Genomic DNA, 23482 nt, shown 5'->3' on the forward strand with positions numbered 1-23482 from the left:
GAATGAGGTAAGGAAGACAGCGAGCGTAGAACATGACAGACAATGTCAGTAAAGAGACAGCTTCTGCAAAAGAACCAGGCAGAAATCCTGGAAATGAAAACTCTAAGTCAAATTTAAAACCCAACAGAAAAGTCTCCACAGGAGGAAACATGAATCAGAAGAATATCAGAGCATGAAAGCAAGGTGGATGCACTACAATGTTCAGACAACAAAAAGAATAAGCAGTGACCAGGTGACTTCAGTAGATCTTAGTTAACGCCAAAGGAAAAATATTAACAATCACTGGCTTGGAAGAGGATGAGGTAGAATAGGTGAATGGCACAGAGAATCTATGCACTGAGATTATCACAGGACAGTTCTCAAATCTGAGTGATGAGATGGATGCTCAAGTAACGGAGGCACATAGATCTCAAATACACATGACCAGAAAATAACTTTTCCACAACTCATCACAGTCAAAATGCCAAAAATTCAGAACAAAGAAAGAATCCTGAAAGTGGCTGAAGAGAAACACTGAATCACTGGTACAGGCAAACCCATCAGGGTAACAGTGGATTTCTCCACAGAGACCTTAAAGGCAAGGGAGACTTGGGGTGATGTATTCCAAGCCCTGAAAGAAGATAACTGCCAATCATATTACTATATCCTGTAAGGCTATCCCTCAAAACTGAAGGAGATGTAAAGTCCTTTCCCAACAAGTAAAAAAGGAAGAAACTCACATTGACAAAGCCAGCACTGCAGAAAATACGCAGGGCAGCAGTGGCGAAGCTTTGAGAGATGAGCGCCCAAACTGCAATCCAAAATACGCTACCTATCGATGAGTGCCACACTGCAATTAAACCTGAGTGCTGGGATTCCGGTTTAGGAAAAAACGATTCCTACATTAACATCTTTTGCCTTAAAGAAAAACAAGTAACACACGTCACGGGCTTGCCACCACTGACTTCGGGGAATCCTAAACAAAGAAGACAACCACAACCACAACCACAACCACAAGAACTGAGGGGACAGGCAAAGAAATGACAATCACAAATGGAGCAAACACTTGAAAACAACAAAGTGACAGGAATTAGCATATACTTTTCAATAAGACCATTTAATGTGAATGTCCTTAATTCTCTAATTAAAAGACAGACTGGCAGACTGGATAAAAAAAACCACTTACCTATATGTTGCCTGACAGAAATATACATCATCGGCAAAGACATACTCAGACTGAAAGTGACAGGATGGAAAATGACACTCCAAGCAGCTAGAACCCGAAAGCAAGCAGGAGTGGCCATACTTCTACACAACAAAGAAGACTGCAAATTAAAACTGGCCAGGAAAGACAAAAAGGCCTCTACACACCGGTAAAGAGAATAATTCACCAAGAAGACATGACAATTGTAAATAAATACGTACTGAATGCTGGCACACCCCATTTCATAAAACCAACACTACTTGACATGAAAGGACTGAGAGATACCAGTAAAATCTATTGAGGGACTGAAATATCCCACTCTCACAAATACGTAGGTCAACCAGACAAAGAACATCAGAGTTAAACTACCTTATCGATCAAATGGATTTAACAGATGTACAAAGTGGTCCATCCAACAACAGTAGACTGCATATTGTTTTCAACAGCTCGCAGAACTTTCTCTAAAACAAACTGTATTTTAGGCCATAAAGTAAGTCTCAAAAAATATTAAAAACCTGACATAATCTCATGGATACTATCAGATTACACTGGGATGAAACAAGAATCAACAGCCAAAAAAAACAAAACAAAACAAAACAAAAACAAGTTAACAAACCAGAAACTTCAAAAACACACAAAGATTGAATAGTATACACTTCAATGATAAGTGGGTCATTGCAGAAATCAGGAGAAATTAAAAAATACTCAGAATCTAGCAATTATGGAAACTCAATATATCAGAATCTGTGGGACATTATGAAAGAAGTTCTAGGAGAGAAGTTTATGGCTAGAAGTGCCTGCATTAGAAAAACTGAGAATACTAAATCTCAAGGTCCTAGAAAAAACAAAACCAAAACCAGTACAAGGAAAGAATAAAGACCAGAGTAGAATTTAATGAAATAGAGCCTAAATACAACAGACACCACTGAAATCCAGAGGATTATTAGAAACTATTTTAGAAACTTATATTCCAGTAAGTTGGAAAAGTTAGAAGGAACAAATTCCTAGACACATTTGATCTACCAAAATTGAACCAAGAACACCGATAAAACCCCGTAACAAGTAATGATACTGATGCAGTAATAAAAACACTATCTACCAACTAAGAAAAGCCTAAGTGTCGATAGATTGACTGTTCAATTTTACTAGACCTTCAGAGAAAAAAAAAAAAACACCAACCCACCTGAAGCTTTTCCCATAAAAGAAAGGGAAGTCGTGCTTCCAAATTCTTTCTACAAAGTAGCATTATCTGGATGCCATATAAGAATGAACAAAGAAAAAACCTAGACTAAAATCCTTGATGAATATAAATGCAAAAATCCTCAGTAAGATTCTGGCAAAAGGAATACAACAGCACATTAAAAACATCAAACATCATGACCAACTTTTACCACAGAAAAGCAAGGATGGTTCAAGATACATAAATTAATAAACAGAATACCCCATATAAATAGAATTAAGAATTTAAAAAATCACATAATGGTCTCAATAAATGCAGAAAAAGCTTTTGACAAAATCCAACATTCCCTCATGATTGAAAAAAAAAAGGAAAAGAAAAAAGGAAACCACACAGAAAATAGATATAAAAAGATTTTCTCTCAAACTGGTAAAAGCCATATGATGACAAACATATGGCCAAGGTCATACTGAAGAGGAAAAACCCGAAAGTATTCTCTCTAAAATCAGAAATAAGCCATAGATGTACCTTCTTACCACTCCTGTTCAATACAATATGCGAAACTTTAGCCAAAACGGGAATGTAAACTCTTGAAATCAGCATGGTGATTCCTCAAAAATCCAAAAATAGAAATACCATTTGATCCAGCTATCCAACACCTGGGTACCTTCTCAAAAGAACTAAAGGCATACTATAGTGATACATGTATCCCTATTTTATAGTGGTGCAATTCACAAAAGCTAAACTGTGGAGATAGCTTCCATGCGGGTTAACAGATGAATGGGTAAAGAAAATGTTGTATACATACACAACAGAACAGTATGAGCCAAAAAGAAGAATGAAATTAGGGCATTTGCAAGAAAAGGGATGGAACTGGAGACAATCATAATACTGAAATAAGCCAGACTTAGAAAGTTACATATTGCAAACTTTCTTATATGAGAAACCTAAATAAACAAACCAATAAATGAGAGAAGACAGGAAATTAGAATGCAGCCTTGGCTGGAGATGGGGAAGAAGATCGGGGAGACGATGAAGAAAGAGAGAAGGGAACAACGGAACTGAAAACGAGGAAGAATTGTTATCTGCATGTACCGATTTTCCAGAATGAACCTTGCGCTTCTGTATTAACATGCTCTAATAAAGAAAGATGTTTACTCTTCTCAGGATCTATCAAAGTATAAAACTGGGGGTGGGTGGGAACTAATTAATAATATTAGTGATCACAGGAAATCAGTGGTGGAATTGGGATTTATTATTGTGTCTAGACTCTACATGACAGACATTGTCATAGGCACTTTAATTTCTTCAGTCTTTACAATTTCTCCATAATTAAATACTGCACATAACCTAATTTTTGCAGATAAAGCAGCACCAGAGAGGTCATAAATTGCTCAAGATCACCAAACTAGGAGTGATAAGAAGAGTGTTGAATTTGAATATTATCTGAATCCAAAACCCACTTCTTTGTATTATCCCAAACAAGAAGCTGAGTAATACAGGAAAAGATAACTTTGTTGGGGTAGATTAAGGACAGCTTTAAGAAGAAGGAAAAGCGAGTAAAATGACAATTCTGAAAATATTTCACACTGAATGAAAGAGGATACTTGAAAATTCTAGAGATTGGCAATCCAGGACATAAAGGAAAAACCTCAAAAGAAAATGAGCAAGGGGCTGGGGATTTAGCTCAGCGGCACAGCACCTGCCTGGCAAGCATGAGGTCATGAGTTCAATTCCCGGTACCAGAAAAAAACCAAAAAAAAAAAAAAAAAAACAAGCAAATGAGCAATGAGGACAAAGAACCACAGCAAATGTCCTGCTCCACCAATAGAGAACTGCCTGAGAGTAACAATTTTGTGAGTGAAGTTGTTAGGTGTATTGGGTAAAATGAACAAGTTAACCTAACGACATAACCTTTCCATAAGTCAGACTGCATATTATATTACACATCAACTTAATGTTTTCAAGCTGTAATTTTTGTTTTGTTTTTTTGTTTTTTTTCCAGTACTGGGAATTGAACTCACGACCTCACGCTTGCCAGGCAGGAGCTGTGCGTTGAGCTAAATCCCCAGCCCCTCAAGCTGTAATTTAAAAAATATAAATAATTTAAGATGGAGGAGAAAGCACGAGTTTTTAAAACCTGAAATTATTAGATAACACTGAAAATGGTATTCAAGGCAGCTTCTTACACATATGTGGATTACAGATCATCATCAAACATATCAAGTTAGGATAAACATTAAACATCTTTTAAAAAACAAAGATAATGAAACAAGTGTTCCTGAAACACTGGTCATGTTCAAGAGAAGTCAATTTAGTTATTTAAATAAATTTAGTATTTGCAGGCAAACTATTATTCCCTTTCCGGGTTTCTGTAACCTATAAAGACACCTTCTTTTGCAAACAATGTTCAGATTTTGGGAGAGCACATACTGCTTTCCACAGCTGCTACTCTTATCTATTTTTTAAGCTCAAAGTTGAATGAATAAAATTCAACTGAGTTAAAAAGTAGGGTATGGAGTGCGATTTTCTTTTTCAAAGTCATGATTTAGATTTAATGCTGGAAAATACAGAACAAAGTTATAAACTTCTGCATTAAAAAAAAACTGTACTGAAAGTTAATGGTTTTATCTCTAGAATTTTGGTCGTGTTTCCACTGATTTTTTTCCTCAAAATAAAAATTGTGTTTTCAGTCTTTAAACAAAATCCCCACAGATCTGAAGCATCGAAGTCTCAAAAATAGTACTTTCCTAGCTTACATGTTAGCAGCATTTCGAGGTTATTCATAAAGTGTTTTTACTTCTTCTTAGCTTAAAATAATTTGATTCAAAAAGCGTAGTATATATTCGTTTCCTTTGACTAGTTCTTGCTACAACTGACAGTCACAAGGAAAATAAAAACGATAATCTCCTTATACATACAGTATTTTTAGATTTCTATCTTAAATGGGGTTGCACAATATTTGCTTAGTTAATCTTTGCTCTTGTGTATTATGATGTTCTTTGTTCTCATCCACATAGGGGATGAGCTGATTATTTATGTCTTAACAATAGGAGTTCACGCACCACAGTGAGAATTTTTTTCCCCTAATCTGAGAGGCAGTCACTAACAAGCTGCAGTTGGAAATGCGTGGTGCAGAAACAGTGTGAACCTGTTCCTGGGCTAATAGACTGTTCTTTCTGCCAACAAAAGGAAATCAATTTACAAGTGTAATTAATTTTTAACATGCTCATTATTTTTATACTTTCATAGGTTGGTACATATGTCAACTGATTTATGAAATATCCTGTCCTGCTTGTCCTCGAGAAGCTTTATGATCCAAAGCATATTAAATTATTTAAATAAATGAACTTAATATGTGAAATGTCAGTGTAAGAATTCCACAAAACGTAACAAGCACTACATTTAATCTGCTGTGGGATAATGTATCAGCACTCAACTGCCACTTTTACATGCACAACACAGAAGAGGGGAGTGGAGAACATGGCAAAGACGGGCAAGAGCACCCTGTCGAAGCAATTTTAAAAGGAAAGTAGATTAGTCTCCAAATATGTAGCGATAAGCAAACAGCAGTTTTCATTTTTATACACAGAGGAGCTAAGGGCAGTGCCTTTCAACTCAGGAACTCTTTAGCACACAAAAAACCAAAATCTTCAGCAGGCAGGAAGATCTCAAGAGCACATGAGAAGAATGGGGGCCATTGATTTGACAAGTAGATCTTGTGTTTACAGCACTGTGCATGAGACACAAAAATAAAAAGACAAGGTCTACACTCTCAGTGAATTCATACAGTGGGAGATAAACACACAATAAAATGGCACTGACACAATTATGTGATTACAGAGGAAGGATGAACTAATCGCAAAGGTGGCTAAGTGTGGATTCACTGAAAAACAGCATTTGGCAGATGGACCACGAAGCACAAGAGTTCAACAGTGAGTGAAATACAGTACACGCAACAATGCAAAATAAGGAAAAACGGTATGCTTTCAGAGAGGAGCTAGCTGATGAGCAGGTGTACAGGATGAAGCAAGCAAGTGGCTGAAACTGGGCCAGACTTAAGAGGGCCTTATAAGAAAGGCTAGGGAATGTAGGCCTGGTTGTGTAGACAATGCAACTTATTTTAAAAACTGTAAGCAGAAAAATAGGGTAGATTTATTTTTTAAGTTTTATGCTGATGTCTGTGTGGAAGATCAGCTAGCTAGAAAGTGTCTCATGATAGTCATACCAGATAGGAACCTGGATTTAAGGCAAGAACAGTAGGGGTGGAAAGAAAAGAATATGTTCAAGAGACAATCCCATTTAAAAGGAAGACAAACTGTCTTCTTGACCAACTAAATGGATAGCTCAGGAGATAACTTTTCCTTTTAGCTAAACTGGAAACTATAAACTGTTTTCTTAGCACCTAACATGGGTAAGTCATATTCTTAGTAGAGGATGGGTGGATAAATGTTTTAAAATATAAGGCTAGAACTCCATTGAGAATGTTTAGGGAGGGCTGGGGATTTAGCTCAGCTGCACAGCGCCTGCCTGGCAAGCACAAGGTCGTGAGTTTGATTCCCAATAACAGAAGAAAAACAAACAAAAAAAAAAAAAAAGAGAGAGAGAGAGAATGTTTAGGGAATGATGTGGCTCATCACATTAGTGCATAATCCCTATGGAACATTTTGGTACAATTCAGGTTCAGCCAGCAATTTTGGCAAAGAACTACAGAATAAAGGAGAGAAATAGAAACTTCAAAAAGCCATCAACACACACACAATATTTGACACCAGGGGCGCCCATGAGACAGTTCTAGCTTCCTTTCTTACTCTGAACTATAAGACAAGATTACTTTCTGTTTTTGTTTTTGTTTTTTTTTTTTTTTTTTTTTTTTTTTCTCCGGTACTGGGAACTGAACTCTCGTCCTTGCAATTGCCAGGCACGTGCTTTGCCGCTGAGCTAAATCCCCAGCCCCCTACTTTCTGTTTTCAGAATTGGAATTTCCTACCATCAGAGTGCCTAAAAGTAAGGGAATAAGTAGGTTCTAACCGAAAGGTGACTCGGGCTCAGGAGCCGAAAGTTTTCATCTAGGGAAAAGGACAGGATTTTTCTGTAGCTTGCACGTTCACAAATGGGCAGGGGTAGTGTGACTACGACGGGCTCGTGGGCCAACGCTTCTCCAAAGAACTCCAGTTCACTGTGTGCTGAAGAGCTGCTGCTGGAAACTCCCTTAAGCACCACCAAGTGTATTACCATCTTCTTACAACGTATTTTTAAATGTAGCACACCATTTCCATAACGGGATTTTCCAAATCCTAACTTATGTTCTTATTAAAACTTTCTCATTAAAGCATAGTTATAAAGCTCTATGTAATGTACAGATTAACCTTATACAGTCACTATAGTAAGAGTGTCGAGTCTCTTACACATGTATTTGCAAGCATATATACATACAAACATTTTTTATGTTTTTCAGTCAAAAATATGCTAAGTCAAATAAAATTTATTAGTGTTGAATATATTTTCCAAAAAAAGTGAGTAATGGATATACATTTGGCATATTTATTGGATGCAGTAGTAAGCTTTGAGAAAGGTAGCTATAAAATACTGCCTACAAAAATAAGGTACCAATGTATTATTTTATACAAAAGTGGAAAGCATAATTTATGCAACTTTCTTATCCCTTAGGCAGTGTTTTACATGTCACCCTTAAGCAATGGTTCCATTTTTCTCGGGTTCAGTAAAAATGCCTACTGCTGGACTGATATACTCACAAAGGCAAAGTGGTTACACTGGAGAAATTTAACACCTGATTTAGGGAAGACAAGAGAAGAGTAGGGGAAAACATATTCTTTTACAAATGAGAACAAGAGAAACAACCTTCTACCCTGGGGCAGTAGAGTGAAATATACTGTGCTTTTTATTATCCTCGGTAATGAGTAATATTAGTATTCCTTACAATAGCGTAGCTAGTGAAATCATAGATCAACTTTATTCTTTTCAATCATGAGGCATCCCAAAGCAGTTTTTTAAAATCTCCTGAAACAGGCCCTTTCTGCAGAGTGGTGCAATGGCAGAGCAGTGATACATCCACACTGGGTGTAGCAGGAGATATGAGAATCTCATTTACTGCCCCAGTGGAGGCTGAGCATCATGGCAGTGATGCTCTTAGCTGGGAGGGAAGAGCCGGCCTCTTTCAAACAGCATACCTGCTGACCTATTCATCAGCAAAGTAGGTATTAAGTAAGGCTCCTTTACCATCCTTGGAACCAAATGCCTCACAATCTTGGATGTGGTTAAGGAAAAACATAGTAAGATTATTAGAGAATGCTAGCATTGAGATATTTTTCTGTCATTTACATAATTCACCTTAATAGCATCAAGTATTTCAGCTGGGTACTACTGAGACACTGCAATGCTGGTACAAGACAAAGGAAGGGCAGAAAAATCACAAAAGAATAGCTCTTCACACTTCTAATATTCCAGTATCTGAGTTTTTTTATGGAAAAACTGTCCATTTAGCCACGAAGTTTAATGTCTATAAAGATAATATTGACTCAAATTGCTATATATGAATATTACAGTAGATTTCATGATGCTACATTTTGTATGGCTCAAATTCTTTCTAATAAGTGTGTATCAGATAGTATTTTATCAACTATGGTTTCTAGTATTCTGTGACTAGCATTTAACAAATGTAATTACTTTTTGTAGAAACACTAACAGAACCATAATGTTATGCAACATGCAAATTAATTTCTTAAGTAAAAAGGTTTTATTTGCTTAAAGTGTTTTGGGTTAAAAATATGTAAGAACAGTCTGAAATACAGTATATACAAGAAAAGTAACAGTGAATATAATTATTATACAGTATTTGAAATATACCAACATAACTTTTTAGAGGGAGTCATTTACACGGCTCATAACAGGTCGCCATAGTATATCACATATCTGCCCAGCACTTAAATTCCCTATGTTAATATTTAACTGTATAGTAACAAGAGTTATGACACAGTTATCAAACATCATTGCTCCAAACACTAAATTCAAAGCATATCAGAAGAAAACAGTCTACGTACCAAATTTGTTATCTAGGTTATCAAGGATCCCGTCCTACTGAAGCAAAAAATCAACGAACTTATTTTTTATTTATTGTAAGTATTTAAGCACTAGGCAGTTACTATTCACTGTAAGTGTTTAGGTATAGTTTCTTCTGCACATACCTGCCTCCTGAGAAAGTACACACACTCAGCATTTACCTAACACAAGCTAGAACCTGGTACGCACGGCAGCACAAAGGAAAGGCTATGAAAGCCAGAGTATTTTCTTCCCTTCTGTATCCTTTTTCCAACCTGAAATGTATGTAGTAGATACCAAAAAAATTGTTAAAAAAAAATTTTAAGCAAGGAAAAATTAATTCCAACTGGGAAAAAAGATAAAGACTTTGTATGTGAAACTTAAATGAAAGTATTTTCAATATTTAATGCATTACAACTAAATAAAAGTTGAGAAAGAAGTTTGAAAAACTCAAAATAAATCCTGTATGTCTATGTGTATTTGAAGAACAATGCCACAAATCTGACTTCAGCTGAATAAAATGTTAGCTACCCTAACAAGTATAGTAGAACTCTTTCTACAGCTATGGTGAATTAGAAATGAAATATTCACTTCAAGAAACTGTCATAGATAAGGTAACTATCATTCTGCCTTTTGGTTAATGATAAATTTATCTGGAAAAATAAAATACTTGAAATATATCCTATTTAGCTCATACAACCAACATTTAAATGAGTAAAAAACTGAGGATTGCAACCTCTGTGGATGACTGATTCATGATAAAAAATTTAATTCATGCAATAAACAAGTCCAAATATATCATATCCTGATACACAATATCAGTCCAAAAGCAGAGAAACTAGAAATGGATACATATACTTTTTATAAACATATTTGTACATTAACCTGTGATCCCAAATGCTTATCCATGCTCACAAGAATAAAACTAAATTTAGAACAGCAAATTTTTTCTGATTAAGTCAACCAAATATGAAACTTTCAGAAATTACATATTACAGATTTTTTAAACAAAACTATGCATTTTTATTTTTCAGCTGTTTTCTTGATATTAATTCAGAACATATTTTATAGTAATAACTTATTTAAACCTTTTAAACAGCAGAATTCTAGTGAATTATTCTGAAAACTTATTTTTCAAAATGTTAATTGATAAGATCAATGATCATATGATATAAAAGATGTATATTAAATATCTCTACTTGTAGAAAGATAGTATCAAAACCTATACATACAAATAAATTCTTCAGCAATTTTACCCTTAAGAAAAAAAATTAATGCAATGTAGCTTAATACTCCATTTTCAAATAACTGTTACATTTGACAGTCCTTCTACTCCTGTTATCTTCATGTAACTATATGAGGGCAAAGGTAAGTAAGAAAAGATCCAAAAAATATATGAAGAATAAAACAAAACAAAACAAAACATTCAAATATTTCCTAACAAGTTAACATTGTTCCTCAAGGAAAGAAAAACAAACAAAAAACTGGATTAATATACTTTTGGAGAAAAAGTAATTTAGTGTTTGTCTTTTAAAGATGGTCTCCAAAATCTTATCTGATCAAACTAGAAATGTGAAGGTAATAACTATACACTACACATTTGTCCATCCTACCCATCAGAAAAAGACAAAGGAAGGGAGAAAAAAACACCAGAAGTAATTTTCTGTCACTCATTAGTTCTGGTACATATTAAAGAGGTACATTTATTTTGGGTAAATATTTTTTAAATGCTCCATGAAAAGTTAAAAATTGTGCAAAACTAAAATGATCTTAAAAAATTTCAAATCATACTTTCAATCATGTTCATTAAATCTGACCAACTGAACTTACAATGTTAAATGTACTATCACTATGCATTTATAAGATTAATGAATTAATGAATAAAATTTTATCTAACATTCAATAATGAATAAAGAAATCTGGAAGAATACCAACCATAATATAACTACCATGAATCTGATTATTATTCTCAATTAGAGTATTAATAAACTTTAAATCATCCTTAAATTATTATTTTTATAACTTCATTACAGAACAGATTTAAATGAAATGCAACAGAAGTACACTTTTCTTTCAAATAATTTTGAATGTGTATATCATATATGATCACTTTGTTACATGTGAAAACATTTTAAATAATTACGAATCCTTCAAATAGTTGCACGCATACTAAAGGTACAGGAAAATAATAATTACCAATTCATACTGATATATCTCAACCAATTAACAAAATTACTTCCTGGAGGAAAATACTGATGCAATACAATTTCTTGCCAATCTTATTTATATTATCACGAAAGTACATACATACATTATTAAATATATTTGGGTAATTTTGCATTCATTTAAATAAACCAATGTGTCAAATTGAATTTTTTTCTAAACATTAACGTTAAATTAAACTGTTTTGCCAGTTCTTCTTAAAACTAGAATGCAACAATATTGCCATCTGGTGTTCACATCAAGAAACACTTCCAATAAAAATGCTTTATTTTTATTGGTCACTTAAAAAATTGGGCATATCTAGGGTAGACATAAACTGTGATACATAAGGGTTAGAGTACTCATACAGTTTTGATAGGTGAGTGAAAGATGAAAGAATAAAAATAAAAAAGGTCACTGGGAATCAGTGGGAAGGAAAAAAATATAAAGCATGTGAGAGAAATACCCTCTTCTCAGATGATTTCTGCCACATTTTGTTCTTGAACATGGTATGAATTTGATTTTCTTGAGTACTTTATTGACCAAACAAAAGTAATGGTCAAATCCTTCGGGCTAGTTGTATCTGTTCCTATATGTTCTCCCATCCTTTGTATCCCAATCAGAATTACCAAGTGCCTAATGTGATTTATTAAACGTACATAAGCCAATTAATTGATAGCAGTGTTTTGATTACTAAGTATTAATGAGAAGAGATGAAGAAAAAAAATATCAACTTCAGAGGCCAAGTCTGAAAAGAATTGAACATCATTAACAGATAAAGACACATTTTGGGCCGAAGTGCTTTTTGTTACATTACTGGCATTGCTAAAACCATAAAGACTGGTGACACTGCTCACAGTCAAAACCCCAGAGAAGGGATAAATTTCTAAGCCAGAAAGCTCCCTTGTTTTGTAATTGCTTTTATTTTTTTTTGTCCTGAAGGACAAAAACTGCTCAAGAGTTTATTTCTAGAGAAGCAAATGTTCTACCAACCTAAGGAGCAGATGCAAGGCACCAACATGTGATGTACGGTGGTGGGGGTTATTACTCTGGTTATTAATACCAGCCCAACACCTGCAGCCATAACTACAAGGACCACTAGTCCTGCGACACAACCTGCAATCTCATCAGCCAAACCAGTGTGACAATTCCCAAATGTGTCAGCTTTTCTTAGTCCCATACCTTTGGTCTCCTTATTCTCTTCCTAAATCTCTAATCTAACTAAACTTTTATTGATGGAAAATATGATGTCAGCTGGTTTTCACATAGTATTTTCCCTTTTTATTTACCCATTTTCATTTCTGTACAATAAATATGTATCACTTATATAAATTAGAAGTAGTTAAACAACAGCAACAACAAAACCCACTCATTTCAACAGCCGAGCTCCACTTTTCACCTGACGGTGAAGTTTTTCATTCTGCTTGCTCCAGAAGCGGTCTCTTTCTGCTCTACAGGTCTCAGCAGTGGCATCTAGCATTCATTTATAGCCTTGTAACATTGTTTTTTACGGATAGTTACTTCCTCCCAGAATAAGCTGCAAACTCCTTAAAGGAAAAATATACTTATCTTCTGGGTACCCCACAAAGGTAAGTTTTGGGAATGTGAGAAATAGAATCCCACATGATGCTAGATGCATTCTCTCACTTTTCTAGGCTTTAATTCTCCAAGTCTCACTTTTGAAAGTCATGTAATGTCTCTGACCTATTGTGAGGCTCAACTTCTTATAATAAAGACTACAATATTTGCTATTTCAGAGTTACTGTAACAGAGGACACAAAACAAAAACCTCTTCTTTTAGATAAAGTTACAAATAAATATTAAGTTTAACTAAAAACTGATTGTTGACAAAATATTTTAGGATATGAGAGAAAATTCATTTAACATAGATTAAAAGTGAATTACATTGTTAAAATTATCAACATTAGAGCTCTACCTTAGATCTAGGCAGCTTTGTAGTATAGTAACTGATTGGACTACCTTTTTTCAAGGACACAATATATGTAGATAAACTTTCCCATAAGTGCATACTTATAGAAAAGTGATCTATTTTTGTTATCAAGTCTTCTATAAATGAAGAATTAAATATTACTATCATATAAAAGATTACAAAGATTGACAACTATCCTGGGATGAAATTATTCATATTGAATTTGTTAAAATATGAATTTTATTTACCTATTTCTCAATCAAAAATTACATATATAAAACAAAACGGTCATAACAGACCCTTTACTTTCTTTTTTAAGTCCTATTTTCTATTTTTATGCTTTTGCTGCCACCTAGTGAAGTTTTGAGGACATCAACCTGCAAGTCCATACACAAGACATTGTACATTACCTTTTTACAAATAAAAATTTTAAATTTATTTCCAATGAATTATATTTATATAACATCAATTTAATTATCAAGCCACTTTGTTTACTTCAACAGCATGATAGTAAGAATGAAAATAAGACAGAAAAAGAGCCAGAAATATTAAACTGCTTTTGTCATGAGGTCACACTTATAAATATACAACTTTGGTGATTATCCCCAAAGGGTATATATTTAGAATATGCAATTAAAGTTCTTACCTGCTGTCCCCAAGGATCAGTCCCAGGACCACAATGAATATCAAAATCTGAGGATGCTCAAGTCTCATACAAAATAGTGTAGTGCTTACAAATAACCTACATATATCCTCTCCTTAAAATGACCTGTAGATTATTTATACCTGAATACCTACTATAACGCAAATGCGGTAAATGGCTGCAAATACATATTACACTGTATTGTCAGGGCAATGGTGTTGAACACAGGTGTGCCGCAGCCTGCTGCCTGTTATCACTGAAAGCTCTAAAAGCTTCGCCATCACTGGTTTAAGGAAAAACCAGGACAAGGCCTGCACCTGTTTAGTACAGAAGCAACTTTATTTTTCAGAATATTTCCAACTGTGGTTGGTTGAATTTATGGATTCAGAACACATAAATACAGAAAGTCAACTGTACTAACCAAGCACACTAGTCATTATAATCACCTGGAACTCTATCAACTGGACCACCTAAAGAAGGCTGTGAAGATGACAACACCAAGTTCGGATTAAGCTCACCTGGGAGAAGATATTTGCTGTTGGAGCCACTCTGCTATCCACTATACTGTATAATATTGCTAATAATCGGTCTAGTGGAAATGGTTTAGGTCCAAGGAGATGATTGCTTGTCTGTTAAAAACAAAAAAAAAGAAAAGAACATGTATTTTCTTCTTAAAGTCCTCATTTTCTATACTATAAATTCCCCAATAGCAATATATTTATATTTGTTTCTGAGCTGCTAAAAAATTGACCAGTAGTCCTTAAAGTAGAACTTACCTGATATGATTACAATGTCTTTTATCATATGCCTTAAGATTTTCTTAGAATCACTAATATTAAAGAAATCATAATCATCCACAGTGCTGCCATTTTGCTGCTGTAACCGGGTGGTAAATGACTTAACTACGTGATCTGTCACAGAACCAAAACCAGGTTCTTAACTCCTAACTAAAATTTACTGTTTACTTCCCACCATTCTTCTTTGGACCACTTCCTGGAAAATGTACTTGCTCAACATGAATAGCTATAGAAAGATTAACTATACTAAATACTAACTTAATTTTAAGAATGAACAGTCAGTACAATCACAGTCATTAGAAAATCAGTGTTCAAGCTCCATGCTATTAGCAAATGATTTTAGTAGCAATGTAAGAATTTAAGTACTTAATACTAGGAGTGGCAAATAAAGTGGGAAATTATATTTACATGCATGGACGTATTTACTCAAAAGAAAACTTTCATTTAAAGGAAAACAACTGCTTGGAATTAAAGCAGTATTTGCAGTATTTACTTCAGCTACTTATATCTAAAAGACAGCTTAGAAATCATTTTCCAGGTCTTAAATTTTATGCCTTTCTCACTAAATCAGCCATTTAGAAAAGTGTAGAGAAGTTAATAAACACCAATGTACTAACCATCCAATTTTATCAAATCCTAAAATTATACAAGGTATGCAAAGAAATTTTATCACATTACAGATACACTCTAAGCCCTCTGAAGCCTTTCCTATTTTATTTTCCTTTTATTTCCCTAGAAGGAATAACTATCTAAAATTTGGTAATTTTATTTATCATTCTCATGACAGTTTTCACAGTACTACTAATGCATATGAGTCCAGAAACAACCACTGTCTGCATGATTTTCCATCTAAATGGCAGAATTTTTGAGACATCTTTTTATCAAACTGCTTTTAGGAATGAGAGTGAAAAATAACTCACAGTTTCTATGACACAAACCCCACTATGCAAAATTCTCCACCTTCTCCCAAGACAGGTGAAGTGGTTTGGATGTAGTAAGCACCCATTAGGAACAAGTGACCTGAACATCTGAATACTCTTTCACCAATTTTAACTGCCTCATGCCTCTAACTTCAAAAGTATTTAGTGCCTCTAATTCCTAAATTTTTCCAGATTTCTCAGGCCAAATCAGCTTGGCTTGCTTGTTAACCTCCTCTGATCTGTTTGGAGTTGTATCTATCTACTTTGTGATTCCAAATTTGGGGGCTGTCTCAACTGTTTAAGAGTTTTCTTCCCTTTTATTTCTTAAATGTTATTTTCATGGGTGTTTCAAAGTAAAAAAGAGAAATAAATCCATATTCAATCAACACTGTTTAAACAACTCAGAGCGATTTTTTCATCAACTAAGTCACTGAAAAGACTTTGTCAACTTAATTTTATCTCCAGCATCAGCTCACTTGAATCTGCCTTCAGTCTCTGTGTTCTACATAACAAAAAACTATTAAAACATTAAATGGTACCACATTAACACAAATAAGCTCATTTGCAAAAGACTAACACACATCCATTTCCTATGTTAGCATCAATTCATAAGTTTCTACCATTATAGAGAATTTAAAATGCAAATACCTTCTCATGTTTTTTTAGAAAGTTGGTTTTCTTGATTTTCCCATGATGCTGCAATTAAGGAAAAGAATTTTTAACCAAAACACATAGTTTGTTTAAAGCATGGCACATAATATTAGACTTTAAATATGTTATTCTACTTACCACCTTGTATATATTAGACTCCAATGTTTTAGGCAGACTTGACTTAGATTTGGATCAGATGCAAGATTACTTTTGCATTTAACAAAGGGACTTTAAAATAAAATAGCAGAAGCAGCACTTATTCTGTATTGATTTAGAACTGCATGTTTAAAAGAGTTCTAGAAAAACAGAACTTTCAAACTTAAACAGGCCTTTATTCATCTCTTAAGGGAAGATGGCAATTCACAAACTACATATTGACTGATATTAGTTACACATTCAGGATTTGACAGTGGGGAAAACAACAACATGTGGTCCTGGCCACTGAGAGACTAAAGAGTAGGGAAACAGATACAAAGGAAAAGAATTTTATTATAAAATGTTGTGGGTCTAATAAGGAAAGCAAGCATCATGTGAAATAACAACGAAGAAAATCTACTTGGCATAGGTTGGACAGTAAGGAACATTCTGAAAGGACATCTAAACTGAAACCTGAAAGGTGAGGAGTAGCTCTCCTGGATGACAGAACACATACAGAGACCTTAAGGGATCAGAATGTTCTAAGGAAATAAAAGGGCTTTAGACCTAAATTTGTAACTGATTTCCTCTGTTCTATAGAAGTAGCTACCTTCTCCCGAATTTCACATCATGATCTAAATTTATAGGTGGCAAATGAGTCCCAAACACATTATCTACTTTATTATTCTATTCCCTCCTTAGAAATTTACAGGTGTTGAGAAATTGCAAAACACTGTGTTATTTCTCAGTCCCCCTGGGGGACTGACTTCTACAAACACCAAAATCCAAGGACGTTTGGGTCCCTCATAGAAAATAATGTACTAGTTACACATCCACTGTGTACTTTACAAGGTCTCTACTTACAATACCTAATACAATGTAGATCCAATAAAATAGCTGGTATACTATATTGTTAAGGGAATGACAAGTAAACAGTCTGTACATGTTCAGTACAGATGCAATTCTTCAGATCTTCAGGTGGATGAACCTACCTGGGTGGAATCTATGTACAGAAGTTCCCGACTTACAATCGAGCTACAAACTTTCACAAGAGTACTGGGTAAGGCTTACTCTGTCAGATTACAAATGAACCTGACTTATGCACCTTCACCCAGAATAGAAGTCCTCTGGAAGTCGGAGACTTACCGTATACAGAAGCCAACTATATTCCTAAAATCTTCAAAAATAAAATGTAAAAAAGTATATTACTATTACCTTAAGGAAGAACCTCTTGTCAGTTCTTGCTGGGTTATATGAAGCAAGGTATGCAGCAATAAGAATAAACTTAGAGTAATATGGAAGTTCCACATGAGTATACGCTGAAAGACCTATACAACAAAATATTTTCATGAGGGTTTTATCAGGCTACATTAGGTTTTAAACATCTCCTCTCATTTACCTTTTGATTTCAACATGGTACTTACTCCAAATGATCTATTCTCTGAGCTGAAAGTGACACCATGATGCTAACAATGATGGCAATAATGGTAGTGACAAACGTTACTGACATGTTTTGCTTATTTTGTTATTTTTACTTGGCTCCTGCCGTTGTAGTCTAAATTCTCCTCATTCTTTCTTTAAACTCTGTATTCTATTAAACCTTTTCTGTTGCTTCCCTAAATGCTAAAATAGAAAACTATTTCTATGATAAAATCCTATTCTGTGCATTTCATGTTTATTTCACATATTATGTCTTATGTTAACAGTTCATTACACATTTGTATCTCTCTCTCTTTTTTTTTTTTTTTTTTTTTTTTGGTTTTTTTCCGGTACTGGGAATCGAACTCACAACCTTGCGCTTGCCAGTTAGGCACTGTGCCTCTGAGCTAAACCCACAGCCCCCTACACATTTATATCTCATACTGAATGACATAGTTTGTTTACCAAAAAAAACCATCTCCAATACGGAGTGGCTTTTTTTTTTTGCTATCTCTATATTGACATGTATCTAAAAAATAATTAACAAATGAATAAATAAAACAATCAAACACTAAAGATTCTTAAGGGAAGAGAAGGACAGTGATATTTACAGATTATCTACTATGTGTCAGACACTGCACAATGCTTCACTTAAGGACCACTTTCAATCTTCATAGTAACATAAAGCTACATATTCTCCCCATTTTACAAATGAAGAAAGTGAGATGTATTCAAGGTCACACAGGATGTAGCATAGATCATATAGTGTGATTTTTAAAAATTTTAGTTATTTTTTCTTCTTCCGCTATACACCTGGAAATCATTTTTAAATTATCTGCAGATTTCAGAAAACAAAAGAGACAACATAGAATCTAATACCATCCTGTTTCATACAATATTCCCAAATATGAGTGACTGACATTCCAAAAAAACAAGAAGGGCCGGGGATATAGCTCAGCAACACAAGTGCCTGCCTGGCAAGTACAAGGTCGTGAGTTTGATTCTCAGTACCAGAAACAAAACAAAACTAAACAAAGAAAAACAAATCCCCCCAAAATAAGAAAACTTTAAATATTCACTAATGTTTAAAGTAAAATCGGTTCTATTTGAGCTATGTCCAAGTTCCCTTAAAACAAACAGAACTATGATGCTTTGAAAACATAACCACCCAAGTATATCCCTAAACTGAGTTAATATATAACTGGACCGCATTCCATGAAATTCATGAACTATGTACACAATGATAGAAAATTGTGTCATATATTGAACTGTTTTAATGAAAGCACTGAAAGAAATGTAAATTATTCTTTCACATGATACAATCCAACATATGGAAAACAGAAAATTAGGAAAGCAAGAAAATTCCAAATTTGAGACCAACCTAGGCTACCTAGTGAAATGCTGCCTAAAAAACAAACCCAAGAAAGAAAACACAAAACTGCTGTTCAGTTAAAGGAATATCATTAATCAAAATATTATTACAGCTTATAAGGTAAATTCTCTTTTATAACACTACTTACTGGTTGGTCTTTGTATTAACCTTCATATCAATAATTAATGTCTCTGATAACTGTCTCAATATTTTGATACCTTTTAGTTGTCCTGGATCTGTGTCATCTTTCTGTAGCTTTTCCCACTGAGAACTTAAAGAAAATAGAAGGAGAAAAATGGACTGAAAAGATATGAAATAAATACGCTATACTTAAGACAGACTCCTTAAAAACACTAAAAATTCCAATTTACTGATAAAATAAAAACAAGAAAAATAATAACAGGCAATATACATGTTTGTTAATGTACAAAATCATTTGGCACATATTACAACAATATAAACTTACAGAAGGTATTAATACCCAGGTGTTAATTTTTAATGATCTTATATTCTGATAACTGTAAACTATCAAAACATACCAGTACCACCTCCCGTTCAGTAAAACTCTCAATGTTCTAGTTATCATATTTGAAATAATTGTTACACACTATTTCAAAACTCTACAACAACCCCTTAAAGTAGATATGATCACATCAGAACAGTCAGTCCCACACAGTGAGCTAAAAACTGACTCTTTGCAGAATGCCTGCAGAGTTCATGCTATTTTCATCACCCCACCCTGGGGTGGACAATTAAAACTATTAACAGCCAAAATGTTAGGAATATGAAGTGATTATGATAGGACAAATCAAGTACATAAAGGAAACACATTACGATAAAATGAAACAGATAACTTTAGGAAGACAGAAGTTTTAGTTTTATAGCTTTGAATAAATCAGTAACTTTCTCATCAAAAAAATAAGGCAGTTAGATACAACAATATATAAGGGTACTTTCAACTCTAAGACTCTCTTATAAGGCTCATAAAAGTGGACTTAAAAGTAATGCCAAATTAGAACAATTAAATACCACAAGTGATACTCTACATTTTACAAATTCTGCAGACGTGGCTGAACATTCTGAGACTTCAGCAAGGTGAGAAACTTTAAAGGCCAGTAGGAACCTGTGCTGAGTGGTCTGGTACGGCAAGCTGACTTTAAAACTGATCCTCTCTCCACCTTATAACTGAGCAGTGGACTTCATAGGCTACAGGACATTTTCACATTCATTATTTTTTATAAATGTGAATGGAAATAAATTTTTATCAGTTATACCTTTATAATCTGACTTCTAAATAGTTTAAGTTGAAAGTTTTGTTATATAACAACTGCCCATTTAATGTTATTAATAAAACTCTCACAGGACAACCAGAAGAAAACTGACCATCTTAACACAAAAGCAAAAGACTGAACATTTACTAAATGTCCATGATGAACCCAGTTAAGCACTCATCTAATCTTCATAAATTTATGAGAAAGACAATATTGTTTCTTCTCTCCTCCAAACAGCAAAACCAAGGGTCACACACTCTAAGTGACCAAGGCTGCCAAGGTGCAAGTGGTAGCAGCAGCATTTCTACTGATACCTTGATTAGAAAGGGCAGGTACGTTCCAAAATGTATGTGTGGGAATTAGCAATTTCCAAAGACTATTCAGAATTATAATCAATTAAGAGAAGTAGAATAGGTCAGAATGTTAAGATGAAGCAGGGAACGTGGTGGGGGTCATCCCAACTGCTTATAAAAACTATAGAACTAGTATATATTCCCCGTAATAGCTCGCTAAGTCAGGATCTAGCTTCCTATGGTTTTGTTTCTCTTTTTATTTACTCTGCTTATCCCATTTATTAAATAACAATTAGGAAATATGAAATATGTGACATTATTTTTTGAATTTAGTAAATTTTATTACACATTGGTAAATAGGAGCTAGCAAGAGGGAAAATGGATGAGCAATTCAAGCATTTCCAAATGGAGCAGTAGGCCAGTGTGAGAATGCCATTTTTGTACTATCACAGAATCTCACTGGTGCTTTATATCACATTCTGATATATTACAAAAGCCAAAACTTTTTAAGCTCTGCTGTGATACTTAAACAGTTTCAGATTTTGTAATATTTCAGATTTCTGGATTATGAATGCTCACCAGTAAAGTCTATGTGAATATTCCAAAATCTGAAAAACATCCCAAATCTCCAATACTTCCGTTCGCAAGAATTTTAGATAAGGGTTAATCAACCTGTAGTACACAAACCGAACAGTAATTACCTTGATACCTCCCTGAGGTAAACAGTCTGCATAGCTTTCTTCAGATGAGGTTCAATATTTTTCCACAGTTTGCGAGTATCACGTTCACTTGCTACTCAACAGGAGAAAATTTCAGTAATTTAGATCTTATTTATTTATTTTATTAGGACATATTTACATTCCTTTAGAGTTGGAATACATATATAACACATCTTCATTCCTAGTTTCATCCCCTCTCCCTCCCTCTGCCACCCTCCCTCCATGTCTTGATCTACTTCCTATTTGAGAAAGATCTCCCTACTTTCCATTTTTGTCAAAATAAATATTAGTAAGTAAAGTTTCATAGTTACCTTCTCCTTTAACAACAGGTTCACAATATTTAGGAAAATTAAGTACTGCCTATAAATAAGAAAGGAAGGAAAGAAAACAAAAAGCATAACTCCATCACAATTCAGGATTCATTTTTCAAGTAAAATTTATATTAAAATTTAAGTAATATTATTTAAATGTAATTGTTCAAGTAAAATGTAATTATAGCTTATTACTATATAAAATAGCAAAACTATGATTATTGTATGACATGCAAAATATTCAATTGATTAAATCCTAATATATTAGGTTATAAATAAAGTAACAAAGTATACTTTGTACTTTTAGATCATAATGATGAGGGGCTGGGGATTTAGCTCAGTGGCAAAAACGCCTGCCTGGCAAGCACAAGGTCGTGAGTTCAGTTCCCAGTACCGGAGAAAAAACAAAAAAAAAAGAGTGTTAAAAAAAAAAAAAAAAAAGATCATAATGGTGAGTTGTAGGACCATAAAGCATTTAAGAAAAAACATCAAGCCCTGAGAATTACCTGTTATCTTCTAAGGTCTAAACATTGCCATAAACATCACTGAAGGTCAGTATGACTCCAAGAATTAGGACGGGCAGCACTACCTGAGATTACTACCAAAAAAGTTTTGGCACTGTCTCAGGTGTGGTAAACCAGAATCTCTGAGGGTAAGTCCCAGGGACCTATGTCTAACAACCTTTCTAGTAAAATCTGTATTCTAAAGTTTAAGAACTATAACTAATCTTAAATGTCTAGTAATTGTCCATGAATCAAATCTAGAATTCTACTGAAAGTAAGCTAATTGGTTTGGGTATTATTTATTAATATTTATCAATATTATTTGGCCCAAGTATTTTATATTGAAATAATTCAATCCTGGGACATAGAGAAAAGATATACATAAATGTGTAGCTACAAAACCTCAAAGAAAGGGGATAATATTAATCGTAGAGAAAAGGATGAAAAAAATTTTCCCTTTGGCCAACTGTCTCACCTTAGTTTTACACTTTCCAATCATAGCACTGGCCAAGAACACCAGATATCATAATGTTAACCAAAAGAGGTAAATAACTTTTTAGCTGATTTAAAATATACTGCTACGCTTCTCGGTTGAAACTTTGAAACACATGTTAAATAACTTATGAATAGCACTTAAAAGACCAAAAATTGTGCTGAGAGAGAATCCTTCACTTTGAAAGTAACTCAGTTTTAGCCCTCAGCATCTTGTATTACTATTTTTTGTTACATGGAAATAAGATCCTTGAGTCTGAACTGAAGGGAGAAGCCAAAGACTCTTGTCCCGTTCAAGACTCCACAATTAAAGGGAAAAAAAGTCAAAGAAAACTTAAACATAATCATTTTCCAAACTGCCTGTGAAACACTAACAGGTATTTTAATACTTAAAAACCATTTTAA

The 23482-nt window shown here is 34.0% G+C and overlaps 1 protein-coding gene across 3 annotated transcripts in view; it reads right to left on the reverse strand.

Annotated features, from left to right (window-relative positions):
* The window catches only part of Orc5 (origin recognition complex, subunit 5), a 55173-nt gene that overhangs the window by 16871 nt on the left and 14820 nt on the right, over positions 1-23482 (reverse strand). For all 3 annotated transcript variants that reach the window (XM_005377237.2, XM_013510656.1, XM_013510657.1), the window contains 6 exons: positions 22083-22131; positions 21754-21844; positions 19707-19759; positions 17913-18025; positions 16560-16607; positions 14713-14823 (listed from right to left, as the gene is read on the reverse strand). In XM_005377237.2, coding sequence (XP_005377294.1) covers positions 14713-14823; positions 16560-16607; positions 17913-18025; positions 19707-19759; positions 21754-21844; positions 22083-22131 — 465 coding nt within the window. The remainder of the gene's footprint in view (positions 1-14712; positions 14824-16559; positions 16608-17912; positions 18026-19706; positions 19760-21753; positions 21845-22082; positions 22132-23482) is intronic.

Source organism: Chinchilla lanigera, unplaced genomic scaffold, assembly GCF_000276665.1.
Source record: "Chinchilla lanigera isolate Chin_1 unplaced genomic scaffold, ChiLan1.0 scaffold00009, whole genome shotgun sequence".
NCBI lineage: Eukaryota > Metazoa > Chordata > Mammalia > Rodentia > Chinchillidae > Chinchilla > Chinchilla lanigera.